The sequence below is a fragment of the Onychostoma macrolepis genome, chromosome 03 (assembly GCF_012432095.1).
Source record: "Onychostoma macrolepis isolate SWU-2019 chromosome 03, ASM1243209v1, whole genome shotgun sequence".
Lineage (NCBI taxonomy): Eukaryota > Metazoa > Chordata > Actinopteri > Cypriniformes > Cyprinidae > Onychostoma > Onychostoma macrolepis.
The window spans coordinates 49,325,571-49,344,478 of NC_081157.1; the positions used below are offsets into that span (position 1 = coordinate 49,325,571).

Consider the following 18,908-nt stretch of genomic DNA (forward strand, 5'->3'; position numbering starts at 1 on the left):
AACTCTGCATGTAAGTGGACCTTGAGAGACAATGTTGAGATCTCCTGCAATATGTTCTGAACATGACAATTCAGAGAGGCAGGATGACTTCTAGATAGATGACTTGCAACACTGGTGTCCAGTCCTGGGCATGGTGATCAAGATGATCCTTGATCAGCTGCTCAGGTCTGCTTAACTGGGGTTGGAGCTAAACTCTTAAAAGAGAAGGAAGACAACCAATATTATGATGTTAAAAAATGTTTCATAAATATGCATTCTGAAAATGCACAAAGATGAGAAGAAAGCACAGTGTTTAATGAGAACTTTCAACCCACTGAAAAATAAGCAATAAGTCACAGATGCACTTTTATTTATTCTTGTTATTCTTATTATTATTCTTGAAATAAGTTACAATTACCTTTTGGTTTATCTATGATTTTCAGTCTCTGAAATAGAAAAGATTGATATCAATGATAAGTAGCATCATACATACATCATATGTGACAATATTTAATAAGTGTTCTAACACCATGTCTACACCGGACGGTGCAACAAAGCACAATAGAACCTATTAAAATCAGTGATGCTGTCTACACAGGATGCGGTGCAACACAACAAATCCCCGACAGTAAACTGATGCCTCCTTCTATTTATGACGTACTGACACAAAGTTCAAATGATTTTCAACAGTTGCTTTGTCGCATCCAGAGTAGACACGGTGTGAGAGTGTGAAGCTTGGAGATAGAGAATGAGATTCTATGTCACTGTGCATTGAATTCTGGGTATACAATACAAATCACCAGAGGAAAAAATGACTATTTACATTAATATTTTTAAGAGCTTCTTGCACTTTATAAGAATAAATGGACTAATATTCGAATCCCTTGGGTTATTAAAGTTTGTGGTCAGTTTTTTTTATGTTTTTGAAATAAGTCTCATGTTCACCAAGAAGACTGCATTTATTTGATCATAAATAAAAACAGTAATGTTGTGAAAATATTATTACAATTTAAAATAATTGTTTTCTATGTGAATATAATGAAAAATTTAATTATTCTTGTTTTCGCTAAGCATGATTTCTGAAGGATAATGTGACCCTGGAGACTGGCGTAATGATGCTGAAAATTCAGCTTTGATCACTTTTTAAAACATACTGAAATAGAAAATAGTTATTAAAAAATGGTAATTTCACAATATTACTATTTTACTGAATTTTAATCAAATAAATGCAGCAGTGGTGAGCATAAAAGATTTCTTTCAAATACATGACAAATCTGACCCTTAAACTTTTGAATGGTAGTGCATGTTTGAGGTATTACTTACTAGTCATATGACTCATAATGTCTAAAGATGTTCTTCAACAGGAGATACGCTCCAACTCTAGTCCACAGCCATCAGCGTAGAAGAATCTAGGAACATAAATAATCTGTCACAGTCAACAATATTTGTTATACAATGCCAGGTTTATAGTAAATAAACTATAGCAAAGGTGAAATGCAGAAAATAAAAAATAATTTACAGAATGCACAAAAAAAAAAAAATTTTTAGGTATACTTATTTAGTAATGCTCTTCCAGTGTTAATTATGTTTGGGCATTAAAATAACTAACAAGCAAACACACACACGTATGTATACATATACACATAAATTTTGCAAAATAAAATTACAGATGCATGGTGATATAGGCGAAATATACTGTGAAAGATGCATGTAAAGTTAATTAATAAGCTTTCTCAGATCACCTGTGTTTTCATTATCTCTATGAGATTTTTCTGACACTTCTGAAATCACAGAACAAGTAGTATCAATATGTGTTTACCATGAAAGTTCAAAACCTGTTTTAAGTTTCAGCCTCTGGTCATTATATATAGATCAAGATCAGTGGTTTCAGCCCATTTTCACGCTCTATGTAAGTGATGTATCCGATTAACTGTACAGTGCATACTTTTAGGTTAAATTAATTAGCTTACTTCCATTCATTCTTTGACAAACTGCCAGCAAAAACTTTATATAAAAAACGCTCATCTACACATAAGATTACATTAAAAGCCCAAACTCATAAACAAGACCTCAAGTTAGCGTTACCTCTTATAGTTAGCCTTACGGTTGAGATGCTAATGGACTTTTTCCGAAGATACTAAACCATTTCTATAAAAAGCGTTTCATTTACATGAAAGAATGTGTCAGGAACACTTGTATGTACTATTTGTGTAATTTTAGAGACTAAACTTACCTGAAATTAGTGAAAACAACAGTGAGACGGCGTTTAGCTGTTTGACAGTTGAGCTGCCGCCCGTTTCCATGGTGACTTCCTCCGCTCCAGTTCAGCGCTCGCGTCCATTAAAGCACGTAGAAGTCACGCAGAATTTACGTAAATAATATAATATAATATAATATAATAGCTTTAGAAAAGGTAAACGTGGTGTAGAAATAACACTGAAAAAAATTAAACATAAAATAAAACACATATTAGTGGTGAGCGGTGACTTTTTTAACAGGGTATGCTGAGCACTCATAATAAGAAAATGTTATTGTTGTCAGCCACTTTAAATGCGCAATTGCAATTTATAAAGTCAGAATTGTGAGATATAAAGTCGCAGCGCCCCTAAAATCCCTGTGATGTCATAAATTGTGAATGGTAAAATTATATTTAAAACCAGCACTAATTATTTTTAAGGGGATGACTGCTGGTCAGTGGATTGACCTCTTTGAAATATCAGATTCAGTTGCACCTTCTCTAAGGTGTTATTCAAAGTTATTTTTTCCGTTGTTTACAACTTTTTTTGGTTACAGAATGAATCGGCTTTTCTTTTTTTTTTTTTTTTACTCTTAAAGTCAGTTCTTAGCTGCCACCTTCTGGCATAACTATACACTGTTGTTGATAAATCATCTTCATTTAACATACTAAACGTTTCTCAATAATGTTAACATAATGTGAAATAGCCTATCATATGGCTCTGATCGTAGTAATTTAAACTAGTGCTTAAAGACCTGGAAAGTTCTGGAATTTAATTTCACAATAAACCATCAAACCCTATAGCCATTTTTTCCCCAACACATCGACCTGCGCCCCTGCAAGTAGATTAGAAAATTACTTGACATCAATGCGTGCATTAGGCTACTTATGTTTATTTAAAGATACATTTTAGCCTATATTTAATTATATTTGTATGTATTTTTTTAAAGAAACGTTCAGAAATGCTACACAAAATACTTTTTCCAATATAACTAAATATAAAAATGTGCTGTGCTGTTGTTGGCTGCCACAGTAATACACCCCTTTTCATTCATGATATTGATATTTATCAATCAAACAAGTAGCTAGCGCACTAATATTTGGCCTGGTTGTATTTTGGTACTGTTTTTACGTTTTTAAACGCGTTTCTTTCCAACGATGCAGATTACGTTATTTTAACACCTAAATAAAACGTCCTACAAATAGCCTATATAGTCCGGTTTCTCATTGTAGGCCAAATGTTAATGGGTTGTAGCTAAAGAAAGCATACAAAGTTAGTTTTTGCACAGCGTTTCTTTCTTTCCTGTTTTTAATTTTTTAATTTTTTAGATTTTGTTAATTTCTGGAAGAATCTTAATTTTTGTGCATTTTGTTTGACATAAATCGGCGCCCATGGACAGCCTACTGATCACAATATTTTCCCATTTCCACACACACACACAAACATTTGGCCTGGTTGTATTTTGGTAACGTTTTTACGTTTTTTTAACGTTTTTCCAACGTGCAGATTACGTTATTTTAACACCTGAATACAACGTCTTTCAAAAGTTGCAGTTTGGTCTGGTTTCGTTTTGGTCGTAGACAAACGTGATATTTACGTTTTTTTTTTACTACTTAAAGAGAACATTCCAGTTTGGTATTTGTACAACGTTTTTAAAACGTTTTATTTTGGTTACACTATTTTAAAGTATTTAAAAACGTTTTTAAAACGTTGAACTTCAACATTACCTGATTGCAACCTAAATACAACGTTGTGAAAAGTTGTAAAAACGTTTTGTGTTTGCTGGGTACCCAGAAATTGCTGTCTTGTTCCTTGTTGATTTGTTTATTTTTTGTATTAATTTAATTTTGTTTTCATGTATTAGTAGTTTGTGTGTTCTTTCTGTTGGATGGTTTATCTTGGCTGTATACATCTGTTTATATAAGGCCCTATCGGCCTCTGTATGTTATAGGCCAAATGCCCGGTGACCTTATTTATTTTATTATCTGATTGTTTATTTTCTTTTGATCTGTGTATTTCATTTTGTTTGGTTGATTTTGGTTTTTGACTACAGGTGCTGTGTGTCCAACAAAAAGGAGGGAGGCAGATTTTCCATACTTGTGCGGTGGTGGTGCTGTCTTGTCACCGTGTGCAGTGTTGTGCCGTGCCGATCACCAACAGTAATCTCACTGGGTATTGTGTGAGTGTGTGCACTGATAGTGTGGTAATTGAAATTTATGCTTCTTCAGGAGTCGATACAAGTTGGTCACAGCCCTGTATATTCTTTGTGGTGTTTGTGTATTTTGAAGTAAGCAGTACCATTTTGAGTTGTTGCTCATGTGACTCTCTTAACCAAATTTAATAGATTTAATAAAACAATTTAAACTTTTGTACCCACGTCTCTTGCTCGTTTATTTGGTAGACTTGAACCTGTTTCCTTGTAGCACCTGAGTGTCTAATATTTCCCAGGGTGGCGTAGTCATCTCTTTAGTGTTTCTGTTGTGCAACGCCACTCTGCTACATTTAAGTAATTCAGTGTTTCCATCAAGAAAATAATCATTTATCTTCCGTGGCCTTTACCGGGGTTTTTTTTTTTTTTTTTTTTTTTATTTCTTCAGCACAACGACCCTGTTTGATTAGTAAACCTTTGCTTTTTAAATTTACAATACATAATAGGCTACCATTCATAAGTTTGGGATCAGTAAGATATATATATATATATTTTTTTTTCTCTTCTGCTCATCAAGGCTACTCAACACATTAAAAACAATATTGTGAAATGTTTACAATATAAAATAACATCTTTTTTATTTTAATATATTTGAAAACAAAATGTATTCCTGTGATTGAAAGCTGAATTTTCAGCATCATTACTCCAGTCTTCAGTGTCACATGATCCTTCAGGAATCATTCTAATATGCTGATTAATTATCAATGTTAGAAACACTGATATATATATATACAAAATGCATTATTACATTTGTAGCTTAATTGAAAACAAAGAAATGTTCAGTTTAATGTGCAAAACTTTGTAAAGCAGTTCAAAATTTAAATGCATCATGAGAGAGTCTCTTGGTCAAACTGCAGCCGCTGCTGATGAATCGTTATTCTGCCTCAGAAGAAACTCTGTGTGGATCTTATCAGACATTAAACTGTCTCTGTTCATTTGGAAAAGTATTAAACTCTGGAAGTTCCTCTCAGATCCACATTTGTTCAGTTATCTCTAAACAAACAGCTGATATTATAGTAAATGCGACGTGTTGTCTGGGTTTGTCGTTTGCTGTTTTTTTTCTGCTGCTCTGTTTATTATTTTTAGCTTCAATAGAAACTATTTGATTTGAGCTCAACAATGACACAATATCATCTTCTGTAGATCTGCTTTAGAGCTGAAATGAAAGCAAATGGATCATTAAATACATGAACAATTATAGATTACTGTTTATTGCTGTGAAGCTGCTATAAACATTTATGAAATGATCATTTCTGTGTAACTGACATAAACTAAAAAAGAAAACGCATGATATTATATATAACTTTATGTTAAATTAGTTTTAATTTATGGGAATGTGACGTAACAAAAAAGGAACAACTCAGATCGGGAGGTGAGGGAAACTAACAGAAGCAATGAATTGCTCATTTCTGCTTATCATAATTTGGCCTTGGTTGCATTATATATATATATATATATATATATATATATATATATATATATAACCCGAAGGTTGTGAGTTTGAGTCTCAGGTCCGGCAGGGATTGCAGGTGGGGGGAGTGAATATCCATGACTGAGGTGAGACCCTGGAGCAAGATCCAAACCCCCAACTGCTGCAATATGTGTTTACCACTGTGTGTGCACTTGGATGGGTTAAATGCAGAGCAAATTCCTGCATTTCCTCACTTCACTTTAAATAGATGTGTTGGGGAATTTAACTATTAACATTATTTATATTGTGCTAAAATGAACAAAATGAGTTAAAAAAAAAAAAAAAAAAAAAGCCGGACATTACACTGATTTCATTTTATAAAAGCTCCATTGAAATTTAAATTGACAGGTATATTACTCGCTGTAATTATTAAAACATTATTTGAAGCAACTGTTGTCTTGCTTGGAATTCTTTGGTTTTTGTTTTGTTTTTTACTTGATATCTTTTTAGGAGATGATCTTTTTAGCTATTGACAAATGAGTCAATTGTCACGTTTTGTCAATGATTATACAGAAACTGAAAACTGACTTCACTTTAAATGTGGGTATGTAATTGGTTGCAGTTCTCTCTCTCTCTCTCTCTCTCTCTCACACACACACTTCATTTACAGAGAGGGAAAAAATGATTTGATCCCCTGCTGATTTTGTACGTTTGCCCACTGACAAAGAAATGATCAGTCTATAATTTTAATGGTAGGTTTATTATTGTATAATAGTGAAACTACCAACTACAAGAAACGTCTGACCTCTGTGATTGCCAACAAGGGTTTTGCCAAGTACTAAGTCATATTTTGAGAAGGGGTCAAATACTTGTTTCACTCATTGAAATACAAATCAATTTATAACTTTTTTGAAATGCGTTTTTCTGGATTTTTTTGATAGTCTCTCACTGTTAAAATAAAACTACCATTAAAATTATAGACTGATCATTTCTTTGTCAGTGGGCAAACATACAAAATCAGCAGGGGATCAAATAACTTTTTCTCCACTGTAATTGTTATACAAAATTTTGGTCATTTTTATACATTTTTATAAATTATACATCCCTGAAATTTTTCCATGAATGAGTTACATTGATCTTCAAATTATTACTTTTTTAATACATTATAGGCAAAAATCACGTTTCTATAGGAAGAACTGTTAAATCTGTTTGATTCACTACAAAATTATGTTCCACTACAAACATAACGTTATTTAAAAAAGTTCCCAGTTTGGTTTTTCTACAGTACTGTGAAACAGCGGCCGGACCACTGGAACAACTTGGTGCAAAACATATTGACTTATACTTTGGGCTTAAGGACATTTTGTTGAGACAGCTGGTCATATTTCCAGCCAACAGCTCTTCTGTGGGTGTTGAACTTAGCCTTCTGTAAAAATACTGACTGGGCCCATGGATGAGCGATCGTGCAGCATTGTCTCTTTTTATGTGACTTGCTGGCCTAAACTTTTTCTCACTCACTTTGTACTGAATTTGACCTTTCTGAGTGACCAAGATTCTCACACTATTGATGGATTTGGATGGTTTGTTTTTAATTTTGAAGATATATTTGGCAGTTCAGGATTTAAATGTGCAGACAGTCACAATGTGCATGTCTGGAGCGTTCTTTTTCCTACTCCGCAAGGGTTTGATGTGTTTATATTTGAATGACAGAGTGTAGCAAGGATTATTTTGCTTGAAGGCTTCATATAGATGATGGCTCCATGGCTGCCTTAACCTTGTAGATCCCAGTAATGGACATTGTATTCCATTTTTTTCTTTTGAGAGAAATTGCAAATTGTCGAAAACTAATTTGTGTTTTTCGCCATTCTCCTGCATGTCTCACTGGAGTTATCTTCTGCTTCCACAGTGTCTGTTGCAGTGGTTCCATGTCCTCAGAATCAACCATTTTCTTTTTTGTCTTCTTTCTCCTACACTGTTTTGCCTGTGGGAATGCAAATTGAATAATCACTGTATGCTTCATTTATAACATACAGTTGTATACAATACAATAATTGAGTAACAGCTATTTTGTTTGACTGCACCAATAAGTGTTGAGAGTAAAATAAAGGTATACAGTATTGTTCTGAAAAAAAATAATTTGTCAGGATGGTTTTGCATTAATATTACTGCTGCACTATAGTGTGTATGTTGCTTTTTACTTCTGAGTATGTTCAATGTTAAATTTAAAGTTGCCTACTTATACATAATATATACTGTTGGTATTCACATTTTTAGTAAGTGTTGCTGTCCTGTGAGAAAAAAATATAAGAAAAGAAAAAAAAAACACCCTAGTACTTCACATTTGTACGAGAATACTTAAGGAATGTACTTTCTTACTTTAAAATGGATTATTTTGAAAATGAAACTAACAACATTTATTGTCAGCATATTAACAAATTTTTGATAACCACAGCTGCAAATCATATCAAGAGCTGCATCCGAACGGCTCGGACTGGCCATACAGAGCACTGTTCAGCCGGGACAGCTGCTGCTGGACATCGAGCTGAATAATGCTATTTTTTTTTAACAATGCTCCATTCATTTTTTATTTATTCACAGTTTAATTTTATGGTTAACTGCCTAAAAAAATCAGGGTTGCAAACCTGTCTAAATATGTTCACCATGGTCAAAACAATAAACAAATCGCACCTTTGCAAGATATCAGTCAGTATTTGAACCACTATGTGTGTGCGTGTGTATTTTATGTTTTATATCATTAAATTATTCAAGTAAGTTCCAACCCAATACCTGCATTTAAAGTTAGTAAAATGAGTAATTCTGACTCCACCTGTCCTGTCAGAATGGCAGCTCTCTTCTCGCACCATTGCTATGTGACAAGAGCGGTAATCGGGAACCTCTGATGGCTCAATTAGGGAATCCTGCAAAGGCGGAGCATCCTTCATGCACTTCGAAGGGTCCTTTCGCGCACTTCACTTTGGGACACAGCTAGTGTCACCATAGTCACTGATTTGATTTTGTTATTCTGTCCAGCTGTGTGCCATTACTTACCCTTGTTTGCATTAGTATTTAAGTTGCTGTTCTGCTGTTTTCACTTCATATTTGACTGGTCATGTCAGTGTAGACATCTGCATTAATACATATATGTCTATGTCACAGTTGTGTTTATTTTGCCTGCCTTCTTTGGATTAACCTTTGTGTGGATTATTAATGACTTTTGAACCTGGTCATCTTCTTCTCTGTGAGCTCTCTGCAACCCGAGTGTGACAGTCCAAAGACAGCGACACAATTATTTTTAATTCAGCAACTCAAAAAAAATACAAATTATATAAGTTGTTTTAATACAGCTTCCCTCTGTGTTTCGGTCCTGCTCCATCCATCCATTCTCCAAATCCCTTTTACCAAGTAACTATTTATTCTGTAGCAGAAACGCAGTCAGTGTGAAAGCACAATATAAGCTTGCTGTTAAATCACATACACACTGCATGTGAAACTAAACTGATATAAAATGATTCAGGTTAGTTTCTTTATTCATGTCATGACTGTGCTGATCTAAAAAGCAAATGAGTGATTGTGGACCACACAAACCAGTATCAGCTCTGTGTCACTGTCAGTTGTTGGAGTTCCCAGTTTAGCCACCAGAGGGCACTCTCTTTGAGTCATGTTTGTGTGTTCTGGACTGTGTTTCCCATCAGCCTTTGCACTCATTATTAGTTCATTACTGCCAGCTGTTTTTCATTGACACATTAGCCTCACCCTATATATGCCTTGTTCATTTTGTCTTTAGTTGTGTCAGTATTGCATTCTGTTACTATCTTTGTTGTTGCTCATGTGGATTATGTTTTTTTTGGATGCTGAGAATAAAACTGCAAATGGATTTTTTTGTGGTAGCATTCTGTGACGCTCTGTCCGGATGATTGTCTACTTACTTTGTTTTTGTCTGTCCACACAGGTTCCTTCTGTCAGTTAGATAAGTTGCCATAAACAGAAGATTCACATTCTGTGAGTTTTATCATATGTCTGTGAGGCACTTATATTTTGATCTTATATTTTGCTTTTTCTCATCAGTATGTGGTCATGCCTCAAGAACAGGATCATTGGAGGGGAGAATGCGGAGGCAGGAATTGGCCGTGGCAGGTCAGCATTCATGACAGCTTTGACCATCACTGTGGAGGGAGTCTCATCACTAAAGACTGAGTTTTATCTGCAGTTCACTGCTTCCGGATGTATGAAGTTTAAGGCTTAAAGCTTTAATCAGCAGAATAAACAGATGTGTGTTTATCACTGAACTTCAGCATGTGAAGAATTCATTCTGACAAAGGTTTGATCGTGACAAACACTGGAGAAACTCTGCCAAAAATAAATAAATATATAAAACACATAAGTGTTTAAGGTGTTTCATTATTAATGTGTTTTTTTTTTTGTCCAAGGTTTTATAACATTGATGCAAGTTTAGTTGTTAACAATTTGTTAATCTTTAACCTGAAGAAATCCTAATGTTGTTCTTTGACTTGTACCAACACACCCATGTGATCATAAACCGCCCCCTCACAGCACTCACCAGGAACAGACTGACGTGTTATTTCTCCTTTCTGTCATACTGACAAAAGCAATAAAGAATCAGCGCTCCGTGAAGAATGAAGAGAAACACTTTCAGAAGGGATTTTAGTGAGGTTTGTTTCTGAGCAGAGCAGATCTTTGCGATTATCGCGGTGATTTGTTTTTCAATCTTTCATTCAGAAAGTGAAAATAAAGTTCATATTGCTGGAGCTCAAACCGTGAAAATGGCTTCATAATCTGAAGATGAATATATTTTATCCTGTATGTCATGAAATCTTCAAGACTCCTGTTATTTTATCGTGTAGTCACAGTGTTTGTAAAGAGTGTCTTTAACAGTTCTGGAGAACCAAACAAACTCAGGAGCGTCCCGTCTGCAGGAGAAAACCTGAAACACCTCTTAATCTCACACTAAAAAACTTGTGAGTTGTTCCTGATGGAGAGAAATGAGGTTTCTTCATCAGGATCTGAGGAGATCTGTGGTTTACACAGTGAGAAACTCAAACTCTTCTGTCTGGAGGACAAACAGCCGGTGTGTTTAGTGTGCAGAGATTCACAGAAACACGTCAATCACTCATTCAGACCCATCAGTGAAGTGGTTTCATTATATAAGGTAAGACAGATCTAAGGACAAAAGATGAGATTTCAAAGTAACATTTTGCTCATATTGTGCATTACAGAATCATATTACAGAAATCTCTGGTGGCTAGATTTTCCATTTAAATTCTAGGAGTTCAGTACAGCACTAAAGTCCTTACAAGAGAAACTAAAACACAATGAAAACATTAAACGAGAGTTTGAGAAAACAGTTCAACACATCAAGGTGAGGAAAGTCATTTTCATTACAGCTGTAGATCACTATAGACCATTTCAACGGCTATTCGGCTGTTTAAGGAAGTGACGTCTGTGGTCCTCGGACGTTTCCGGTTAATGTTCGAGCGCATTCAAAACAATGGCGGCAGGCGCTTGATACACAGTAGGATTGCGATAATTTATTTAATCCTGCTGTTTAAATTGTCGAAATTAAAATTGAGATCCTTGTTGCTCAGTGGTTGGGTGCTCCCTCGGTGCTGGAACCAACATTCATTTATAAATAATCGAAAATTAAAGGTTAGATTTCCGAGAAACGCACCTGGATTGCAGAAGTGAAGCGAGAAGCAGAATAGCAACTCTAGGATATACAGCGAACATTTCCATCCAGGTAAGGAAATACCAAAAGAGGATGTCTTTTGTTTATATGCAGTACTGGTAAAAAGTCACACTATACATTACTATTAGTATTAGATTTATTACTATTAGACACATTACTATTTTTAATGTTTTTAAAAGACGTCTCTTATTTTCATCAAGCCTACGTTTTGTTTGATCAAAAATACAGACAACAGTAACAAACAATAACTTTGTGAAATATTATTAAATTTTAAAATAATGGTTTTGTTTTAATATTCTTTATTTATTTCTGTGATGCAAAGCTGAATTTTCATCAGCCTTTACTCATCTTATCACATGATCCTTCAGAGATCATTCTTATGTGCAGATTTGATATTTGGTTATTGTCAGTGTTGGAAAAAATTGTGCTGCTTAATATTTTTCTGGAACCTGTGATGCTTATACAGAATTGATTGATTGAATCCTGGCAGGGATTTTCAAAATATAGAAATCTTTCCTAACAGTATGTCCTTACTATCACTTTTTTAATCAATTTAAAATCCTTGCTGAATACATGTATTAATATTCTTAAACATATTCTTTTAAACGTGTATAAAAAATACTGACCCCAAACTTTTGAACAGTAGTAGCATGTTGTTACAAAATATTTCTATTTTAAATAAATGCTGTTCTTTTATTCTTCAAAGAATCCTAAAATTATCACAGGTTATAAAAAAATATTAAGCAGCACAATTGTTTCCAACACCGATAATAAACATATTAGAATGATTTCTGAAGGATCATGTGACACTGATAACTGGAGTAATTATGCTGTAAATTCAGATTTGATCACAGAAATAAATTATATTTTAAAGCACATTAAAATAGAAAACCATTCTTTTAAATTGTAATATTTCAAAATATGACTCTTTTTGTCTGTATTTTTGATCAATTAAATGCAGGCTTGATGAGCATTGGAGACTTCTTTCAAAAAGTCTGTTTTGTTTTGTTTTTCTCGTCTAGTCGACGCTACAGAGCTCTGAGCACCAGAACAGCCAGCACAGGAACAGTTTCTTCCCTCAGGCAATCCATCTCATGAACACCTGACAATAATTGTGGAACACACACTATTTATACACTTATACACTTATTTATCTAACACACATACTTAGTCTACATTTCAATCTGCACATAATATACCTGTACATATAACTGTCTATTGTTATATACCTGTACATACAATTGTCAATTCGTATATTGTTATTCCTTATTTACTTGTTCTATTGTTTAATTCTTCTTTTTATTATCTGTGTTTTTTGTCCTGTCACTGTCATTCTGTCACGCTGTGGAAGCTTCTGTCATGAAAACAAATTCCTCGTATGTGTAAACATACCTGGCAATAAAGCTCATTCTGATTCGGAAAAACATTAAAAATAGTAAGTGCCCACACTTTTGACCAGTACTACTGTATGTGTATGTGTTTACAGTAAATGTGCATAAACACATTTATACCCACATATATACTGTATTTAGTGTGTGTGCATTTATTAATCTGCATGTAGGCTATACTTTTATCTTTTAAAAAAAAACTAATAAAGGTGTGTGCAAAACACGGTAGTCAGTATTGAATTGCATTCATCTTGTTTATTTGTGACAACATGATGGCTGATAGAGCGTTCAAATTCTTTCTCGCACTGTTCCACAGCAACAAACTTAATCAAACTAAGCACACATTTTAAAACGAATGAAATCAGTAATAATGGCATGTAGTGATTAGTTTATTAGCATTCATATAGCGTTGTAATATACATGCATGTTCTGTAAAACTGCAGTGAAACGATATGTATTGTGAAAAGCGCTATACAAATAAATATGGAAAATAATATTTGCATATATAGATATACAGACTGACCCAGCAATGCAAGTGAAATGTCAACTAATCAGCTCCCCGGACATCTTGGCGACAAACCATGATAAGTACGTAAGTGACACTGTTTGTCTAGCTTCAGTTTAACCAAACATAAGACTGATGTCATCCATTGTACGAACAAATGATCCCAAACTTTCCGCTATGCAGTTAATTGTAAGCATCCAGACTGCGATACATTTACCGCCATCTCTCGCATACACGCACAGGCAGCATCAGTCAGAGCCGCTTTGAGCTGTCCGGAAGACTACTTTTAATGCTCCTTGTAGGTTTGCGCCTCAGACATATTTAGGGTATTCCAATCACCGTTTATTTATTTATTAAATAACTTAAATATTACATTTTCGCTAGACTTAAATAGTACGCGCTTGTTTTGACAGATCTGATATTTAAAAATGACGCTACCGGAAATGCTTCAGGACCAGACATGCGCAGTAGAGTTCCAACGCCTTTGTTATTGTTTACGTCCTTGAAATGGTCTATACAATTATGATCTGATATATTTAATATAATGGACTCCAGTTGATTATTTGTGTAAATGACGATCATCAATCTGCTTCTGGATGCGTTATATGCTGGTCTCTGAGTTTCTCTCAGATCTGAATTATGTGATTGTGTTGATGGAGACGATTGAAGTGAATGTTGTTTGATTTCAGTCTCAAGCTAAGCGCACAGAGCATCAGATTAAACAGCAGTTTGAGAAGCTTCATCAGTTTCTCAGAGATGAAGAAGAAGCTACAATCACTGCACTGAGGGAGGAAGAGGAGCAGAAGAAGCAGATGATGAAGGAGAAGCTGGAGGAGATGAACAGACACATCTCAGCTCTTTCACACACAATCAAAGACACGGAGGAGATGATGAAAGCCGGTGATGTCTGCTTTCTGAAGGTCTGATTTCAGATCATTGATTTATTGATTGATTGATTGAGTTGTTGATGATCAATGGTGTGTTTGTTCTGCAGGAGTTTCCAGTCTCAATGGAAAGGTGAGTGATCTGCTGGTCTCTCTGCTTCTGGTCCAAAGCCACTGCATTTCTGATCCTGAATGTTCTTCCAGAGTCCAGATCTCATCACAGCCGGATCCACAGACGCCTTCTGGAGCTTTGATTCATGTGCCACGTTACTTGGGCAACCTGCCCTTCAGAGTCTGGAAGAAGATGCAGGACATCGTCCAGAACAGTGAGTCTGCAGAAGATCTGAGCTCTCTTGATCATTATATGAACACCAGAATAACAGCATCTGTTGATTGTGTCCCATCAGCTCCTGTGATTCTGGATCCAAACACAGCTCATCCACATCTCGTCCTGTCTGATGATCTGACCAGTGTGAGATGGAGCAGGAAAAAACAACGTCTTCCTGATAATCCAGAGAGATTTGATGAGTATTTCTCTGTTCTGGGTTCAGAGGGTTTTAACTCAGGAACACACTGCTGGGATGTGGAGGTTAAAGAAAGCTCATGGTGGATTCTTGGAGTAACTACAGCATCAAACCAGAGGAAGGGATGGGGTTTCTTCAACACTTGTGTCTGGAGTGCAGAGTATTATCAGTATGGTTGCTCTAAATACTTTGGCTTTCGTGTTGAACAGCAGCTTGATCGTGTGAGAGTGAATCTGGACTATGACAGAGGAACGGTGTCATTCTCTGATCCTGTAACTAACACACATCTACACACATTCACATCCACCTTCACTCACACACTCTTTCCATTCTTTGAAAATTCTTCTCCTCTGAGGATCTTAGCGATCAATAGTCATACAACTGCATGTTAAATGTCCTTTGCATAAATTGTGAATGTCTTTTTCAGCATTAAAAAAGTAATTGAGCATTTCTTATGTTCTGTGAGGAATTGTTCTCCTAAAATTTACACTGTCCGTGTCCATCCCTGTTACTATATCACCCATTCTGACACGGTGGATGAGCCGGACACTACACTGATTTCATTTTATAAAAGCTCCATTGAAATGTAAATTGACAGGTACTCGCTGTAATTATTAAAACATTATTTGTAGCAACCGTTGTGTGTACATTGTGTCCAGTGTACTTGCGCTTGGAATTCTTTTTTTTCTTTTTTTTTCTTCTGCCACAACCCTTTTTGAAGGGAAAACCCTGTGTCCCTTCTACATCTGTTGTACTATTTGACAACAACCTTTTCCAAATGTCTTGTCAAATGACAGGCTATTTTTTTGTACATGGACCACCCGCTGGACTGGAGTGTGAAGCGTCGAGAGGAGGGAAATAATACGGGGAATATTTACTTAGTACGTGTACAAGGTGTGCTGATTTGTTTTCCTTTAAAAAGCCGATCTGCACAAATAAATTAAAATTGTAGACACGTGTGGTATTTGATCAGCATCAACAGTCTTCGTGGATTAGAGAAAAACGAGCGAATTTATTAGTCACCTATTTCATTGAAAATCACAGTTATATAAAGAAGATATTTTGAAGATGTTTCTGAAAAGCTGTTGTAACCCTATGGAAAAAATTAAAAATAATAATGATGTTGTGGCATATATGTATGAACTCATTACCATTAATTGTGCCTTTAACCATTTAAGCCCACCGGCAACTAGTTGCCGCAGTTGATAGTTGTCATTTTCCTTTTGTAAGTATTTTTCTAGATGTTATCCATGTTTGATGTCTCAGTGACATGCAAGATAACAACCAAATAGAGGATTTTAAGGGAGAAAAAAAGGTATTCACTTCCTTCCTGTCACATGAGGCTGTCAACTTCCTACTCCTATTTTTAGGAAGCACGGAAAAGGTAAAACCTCCCAAAGAAAGGTCATTTTCATATTACTAATAAGTATTTTTTTTGTTGCCATATATACATCTACATAATCATGAAGGTCTCTAGAATCATCCAAACAAAACAAATCTTACAAGAGATCTATAGTTTTTTGTATACTTAAGCCCTATTCGGACGGGACTAGTTTTACAGGGGGTCGTTAGAGAAATTTCTGTTTCACAGACGTACTTGGTGATTTTAATCCCGTCCGAATCTGCCATGTGTTTTTCTCACACGACCTCTGTACGAATTCTAGAGCAAATTACCTACTGTTTTTCGGCAAACTCGGCGGTCCTCGGAGAAATCTAATCCCGTCCGAATGCGAATGTCTGTGATTGCCGAAAAAGTCTTTTTCCAAAACGCTTTTTCTTGTGTGTTTTGGTCAACGTGAGCTACCGTAAAATCTCTCACTAGCGCGCCGTATTCAAGCTTCTGCTGTCTGCGCACCGATAATGGATGTAGATATGTTTGGTACTCTGCGAAGAAATAAAAAAGTTAAATCAACAAGAAGAACCAAATCACGTAAACTGTTAAGACTGGCTACTGTAATATCAGTTTCAGGTAAGATTACTTTTATTTCTGCACTCAATTACACAACGTGTAAATTATGTGTTAAAACATTTTTATTCCAGTGGGTTTATTATAAGAACACAGTTCTATGAAATCATAATGTAATTTTTTTTTATTATTATTATTATTTTTTTAAATTTAGATAAAATGTTTACAAAACACTAAATAAATTAGGATATTTTACTTTACATTTTAAAGTGCATAAAAAAGTAAAAGTACTTAATTTCAAAATAAATTTGATCAAATTTCATAAATTGTGTTCAATAGCAGTTTTTAAGTTATCTTCCTGAAATATACTTTTATATAGTTTACAGCATGACAATACATCAAACAGAAAACAAGATTATTTTTCTTACCCCATTGGCAGATTATTTTGCTTGTTTCGAGCAAAAGCTCACTTAATTGTGACTTGTTTTTGCTGAAAACAAGACAACAATTTTTACTTGTCTAGAAAATCCTTCTTGATTTAAGAATTTTTAGATATTTTGGCTGGAAACAAGACAAAAAATCTAAGTAAGAAAAGCATTTTTTGCAGTGCAGGTTAACTACTTTGTACACTTAATTATTTTTAAATACAAAATTAATACTCTTAAAAGTAGCAACTAACCAAGAACGGAGTCCAGTTCCTCAAAGAATGGGCAGCATTGTGGATCCGACCCCGTCTTCTTGTTATGCTTCACACAATTGCGGTAACGTTGTTTCAGATATTCTATGCGGTCTTTGCACTTCACCCAGTCGAAGGTATTTTGTATGGATGGACAAACCTCACAAACTTTTTTCCAAACTGCCTCCCAAACCTTGTGGTTATGTATGCAACTTTCAAACTGAATCTGAAATGTAGGTTCACTCCAAACAGAAATTAAAGCTAATGTTTCCTCCCGACTCCAGTGTCGCGTCCCTTTCTTTTTTGCCACCATCTTGCCATTGATCGGTCATATGACCAAGCGCAATCAACGCACTCTGAACATGTGATCTTCTGCAACGCCCACATGTAAAACACAGACACTCCTACCTCGGTAATAAACACAGAGATGTTAGTCCCGTCCGAATCCGTACAGGAAATCACAGACGTCGGCTGATAAGAATTGTAACTCAAACGTCGTTTGGAAAACTAGTCCCGTCCGAATAGGGCTTTAGTCATAAGTCCAAGCGGCAACTATAGTTGCTGGTGGGAAAATGACTTGTAAGCACATATAACATACAGGTGCTGGTCATATAATTAGAATATCATCAAAAAGTTTATTTATTTCACTAATTCCATTCAAAAAGTGAAACTTGTATATTATATTCATTCATTACACACAGACTGATATATTTCAAATGTTTATTTCTTTTAATTTTGATGATTATAACTGACAACTAAGGAAAATCCCAAATTCAGTATCTCAGAAAATTAGAATATTTACATTTGAGTTTCAATAAATGACCATCCCTACAGTATAAATTCCGGGTATCTCTTGTTCTTTGAAACCACAATAATGGGGAAGACTGCTGACTTGGCAATGATCCAGAAGATGAACATTGACACCCTCCACAAAGAGGGTAAGTCACAGAAGGTCATTACTGAAAGGTGTGGCTGTTTACAGAGTGCTGTATCAAGGCATATTAAATGCAAAGTTGACTGGAAGGAAGAATTTGGGTAGGAAAAGGTGCACAAGCAACAGGGATGACCGCAAGCTTGAGAATACTGTCAAGCAAAGCTGATTCAAACACTTGTGAGTGCTTCACAAGGAGTGGACTGAAGCTGGAGTCAGTGCTTCAAGAGTCACCACGCTCAGACGTCTTCAGGAAAAGGGCTACCAAGCCACTTCTGAACCAGAGACTATGGGTGTTTCTCAAACGGAAGGCTGCATCCTACAAAGGTTGCATATCTCGGCTGCCACGTCATCAAACGTCGCTGAAGGCCATCTCAATCGGAAGGATCCTTGGAAGACAGCCTTCGTTTCGCATCCTTCTTTCAGCTGAATTTGAAGGATGCATGGGATGTATCCTCCGCGACCTTCAATCACCCACAATCCTTTGTACCCATTCCATTTCATGAAAATAAACTGACGAAAAACGAGTCAGTACTGAGCTTGTCTGAATTTAT

General features: G+C 35.4%; 1 protein-coding gene across 3 annotated transcripts; it reads left to right on the forward strand.

Annotated features, from left to right (window-relative positions):
• Positions 1-10,444: 10,444 nt before the first annotated feature.
• LOC131537101 (nuclear factor 7, brain-like) lies at positions 10,445-16,050 on the forward strand. 3 transcript variants are annotated; one of them, XM_058770370.1, is made up of 7 exons: positions 10,445-10,506; positions 10,730-11,003; positions 11,121-11,213; positions 14,123-14,353; positions 14,428-14,450; positions 14,522-14,643; positions 14,725-16,050. In XM_058770370.1, the coding sequence occupies exons 2-7, from the start codon at positions 10,827-10,829 to the stop codon at positions 15,231-15,233; spliced, it is 1,155 nt and encodes a 384-aa protein (XP_058626353.1). In that variant the 5' UTR covers positions 10,445-10,506; positions 10,730-10,826; the 3' UTR covers positions 15,234-16,050. The 3 variants fall into 3 exon arrangements, with proteins under 3 accessions (XP_058626353.1, XP_058626355.1, XP_058626354.1); XM_058770372.1 differs by lacking the exons at positions 10,445-10,506; positions 11,121-11,213 and adding exons at positions 12,563-12,975; positions 13,438-13,520 and having other exon boundaries at positions 10,863-11,003; positions 14,725-16,047; XM_058770371.1 differs by lacking the exons at positions 10,445-10,506; positions 10,730-11,003; positions 11,121-11,213 and adding exons at positions 11,223-11,591; positions 12,563-12,975; positions 13,438-13,520 and having other exon boundaries at positions 14,725-16,047.
• Positions 16,051-18,908: the final 2,858 nt, after the last annotated feature.

What these genes read in the sequence shown, in the direction of transcription:
- LOC131537101 (XM_058770370.1), top strand. Translation starts at nt 10,827, where the DNA reads ATGGAGAGAAATGAGGTTTCTTCATCAGGATCTGAGGAGATCTGTGGT. An exon ending in AAACAGTTCAACACATCAAG is followed by an intron (nt 11,214 to 14,122) that starts GTGAGGAAAGTC and finishes GTTTGATTTCAG; the next exon opens with TCTCAAGCTAAGCGCACAGA. An exon ending in GTGATGTCTGCTTTCTGAAG is followed by an intron (nt 14,354 to 14,427) that starts GTCTGATTTCAG and finishes TTTGTTCTGCAG; the next exon opens with GAGTTTCCAGTCTCAATGGA.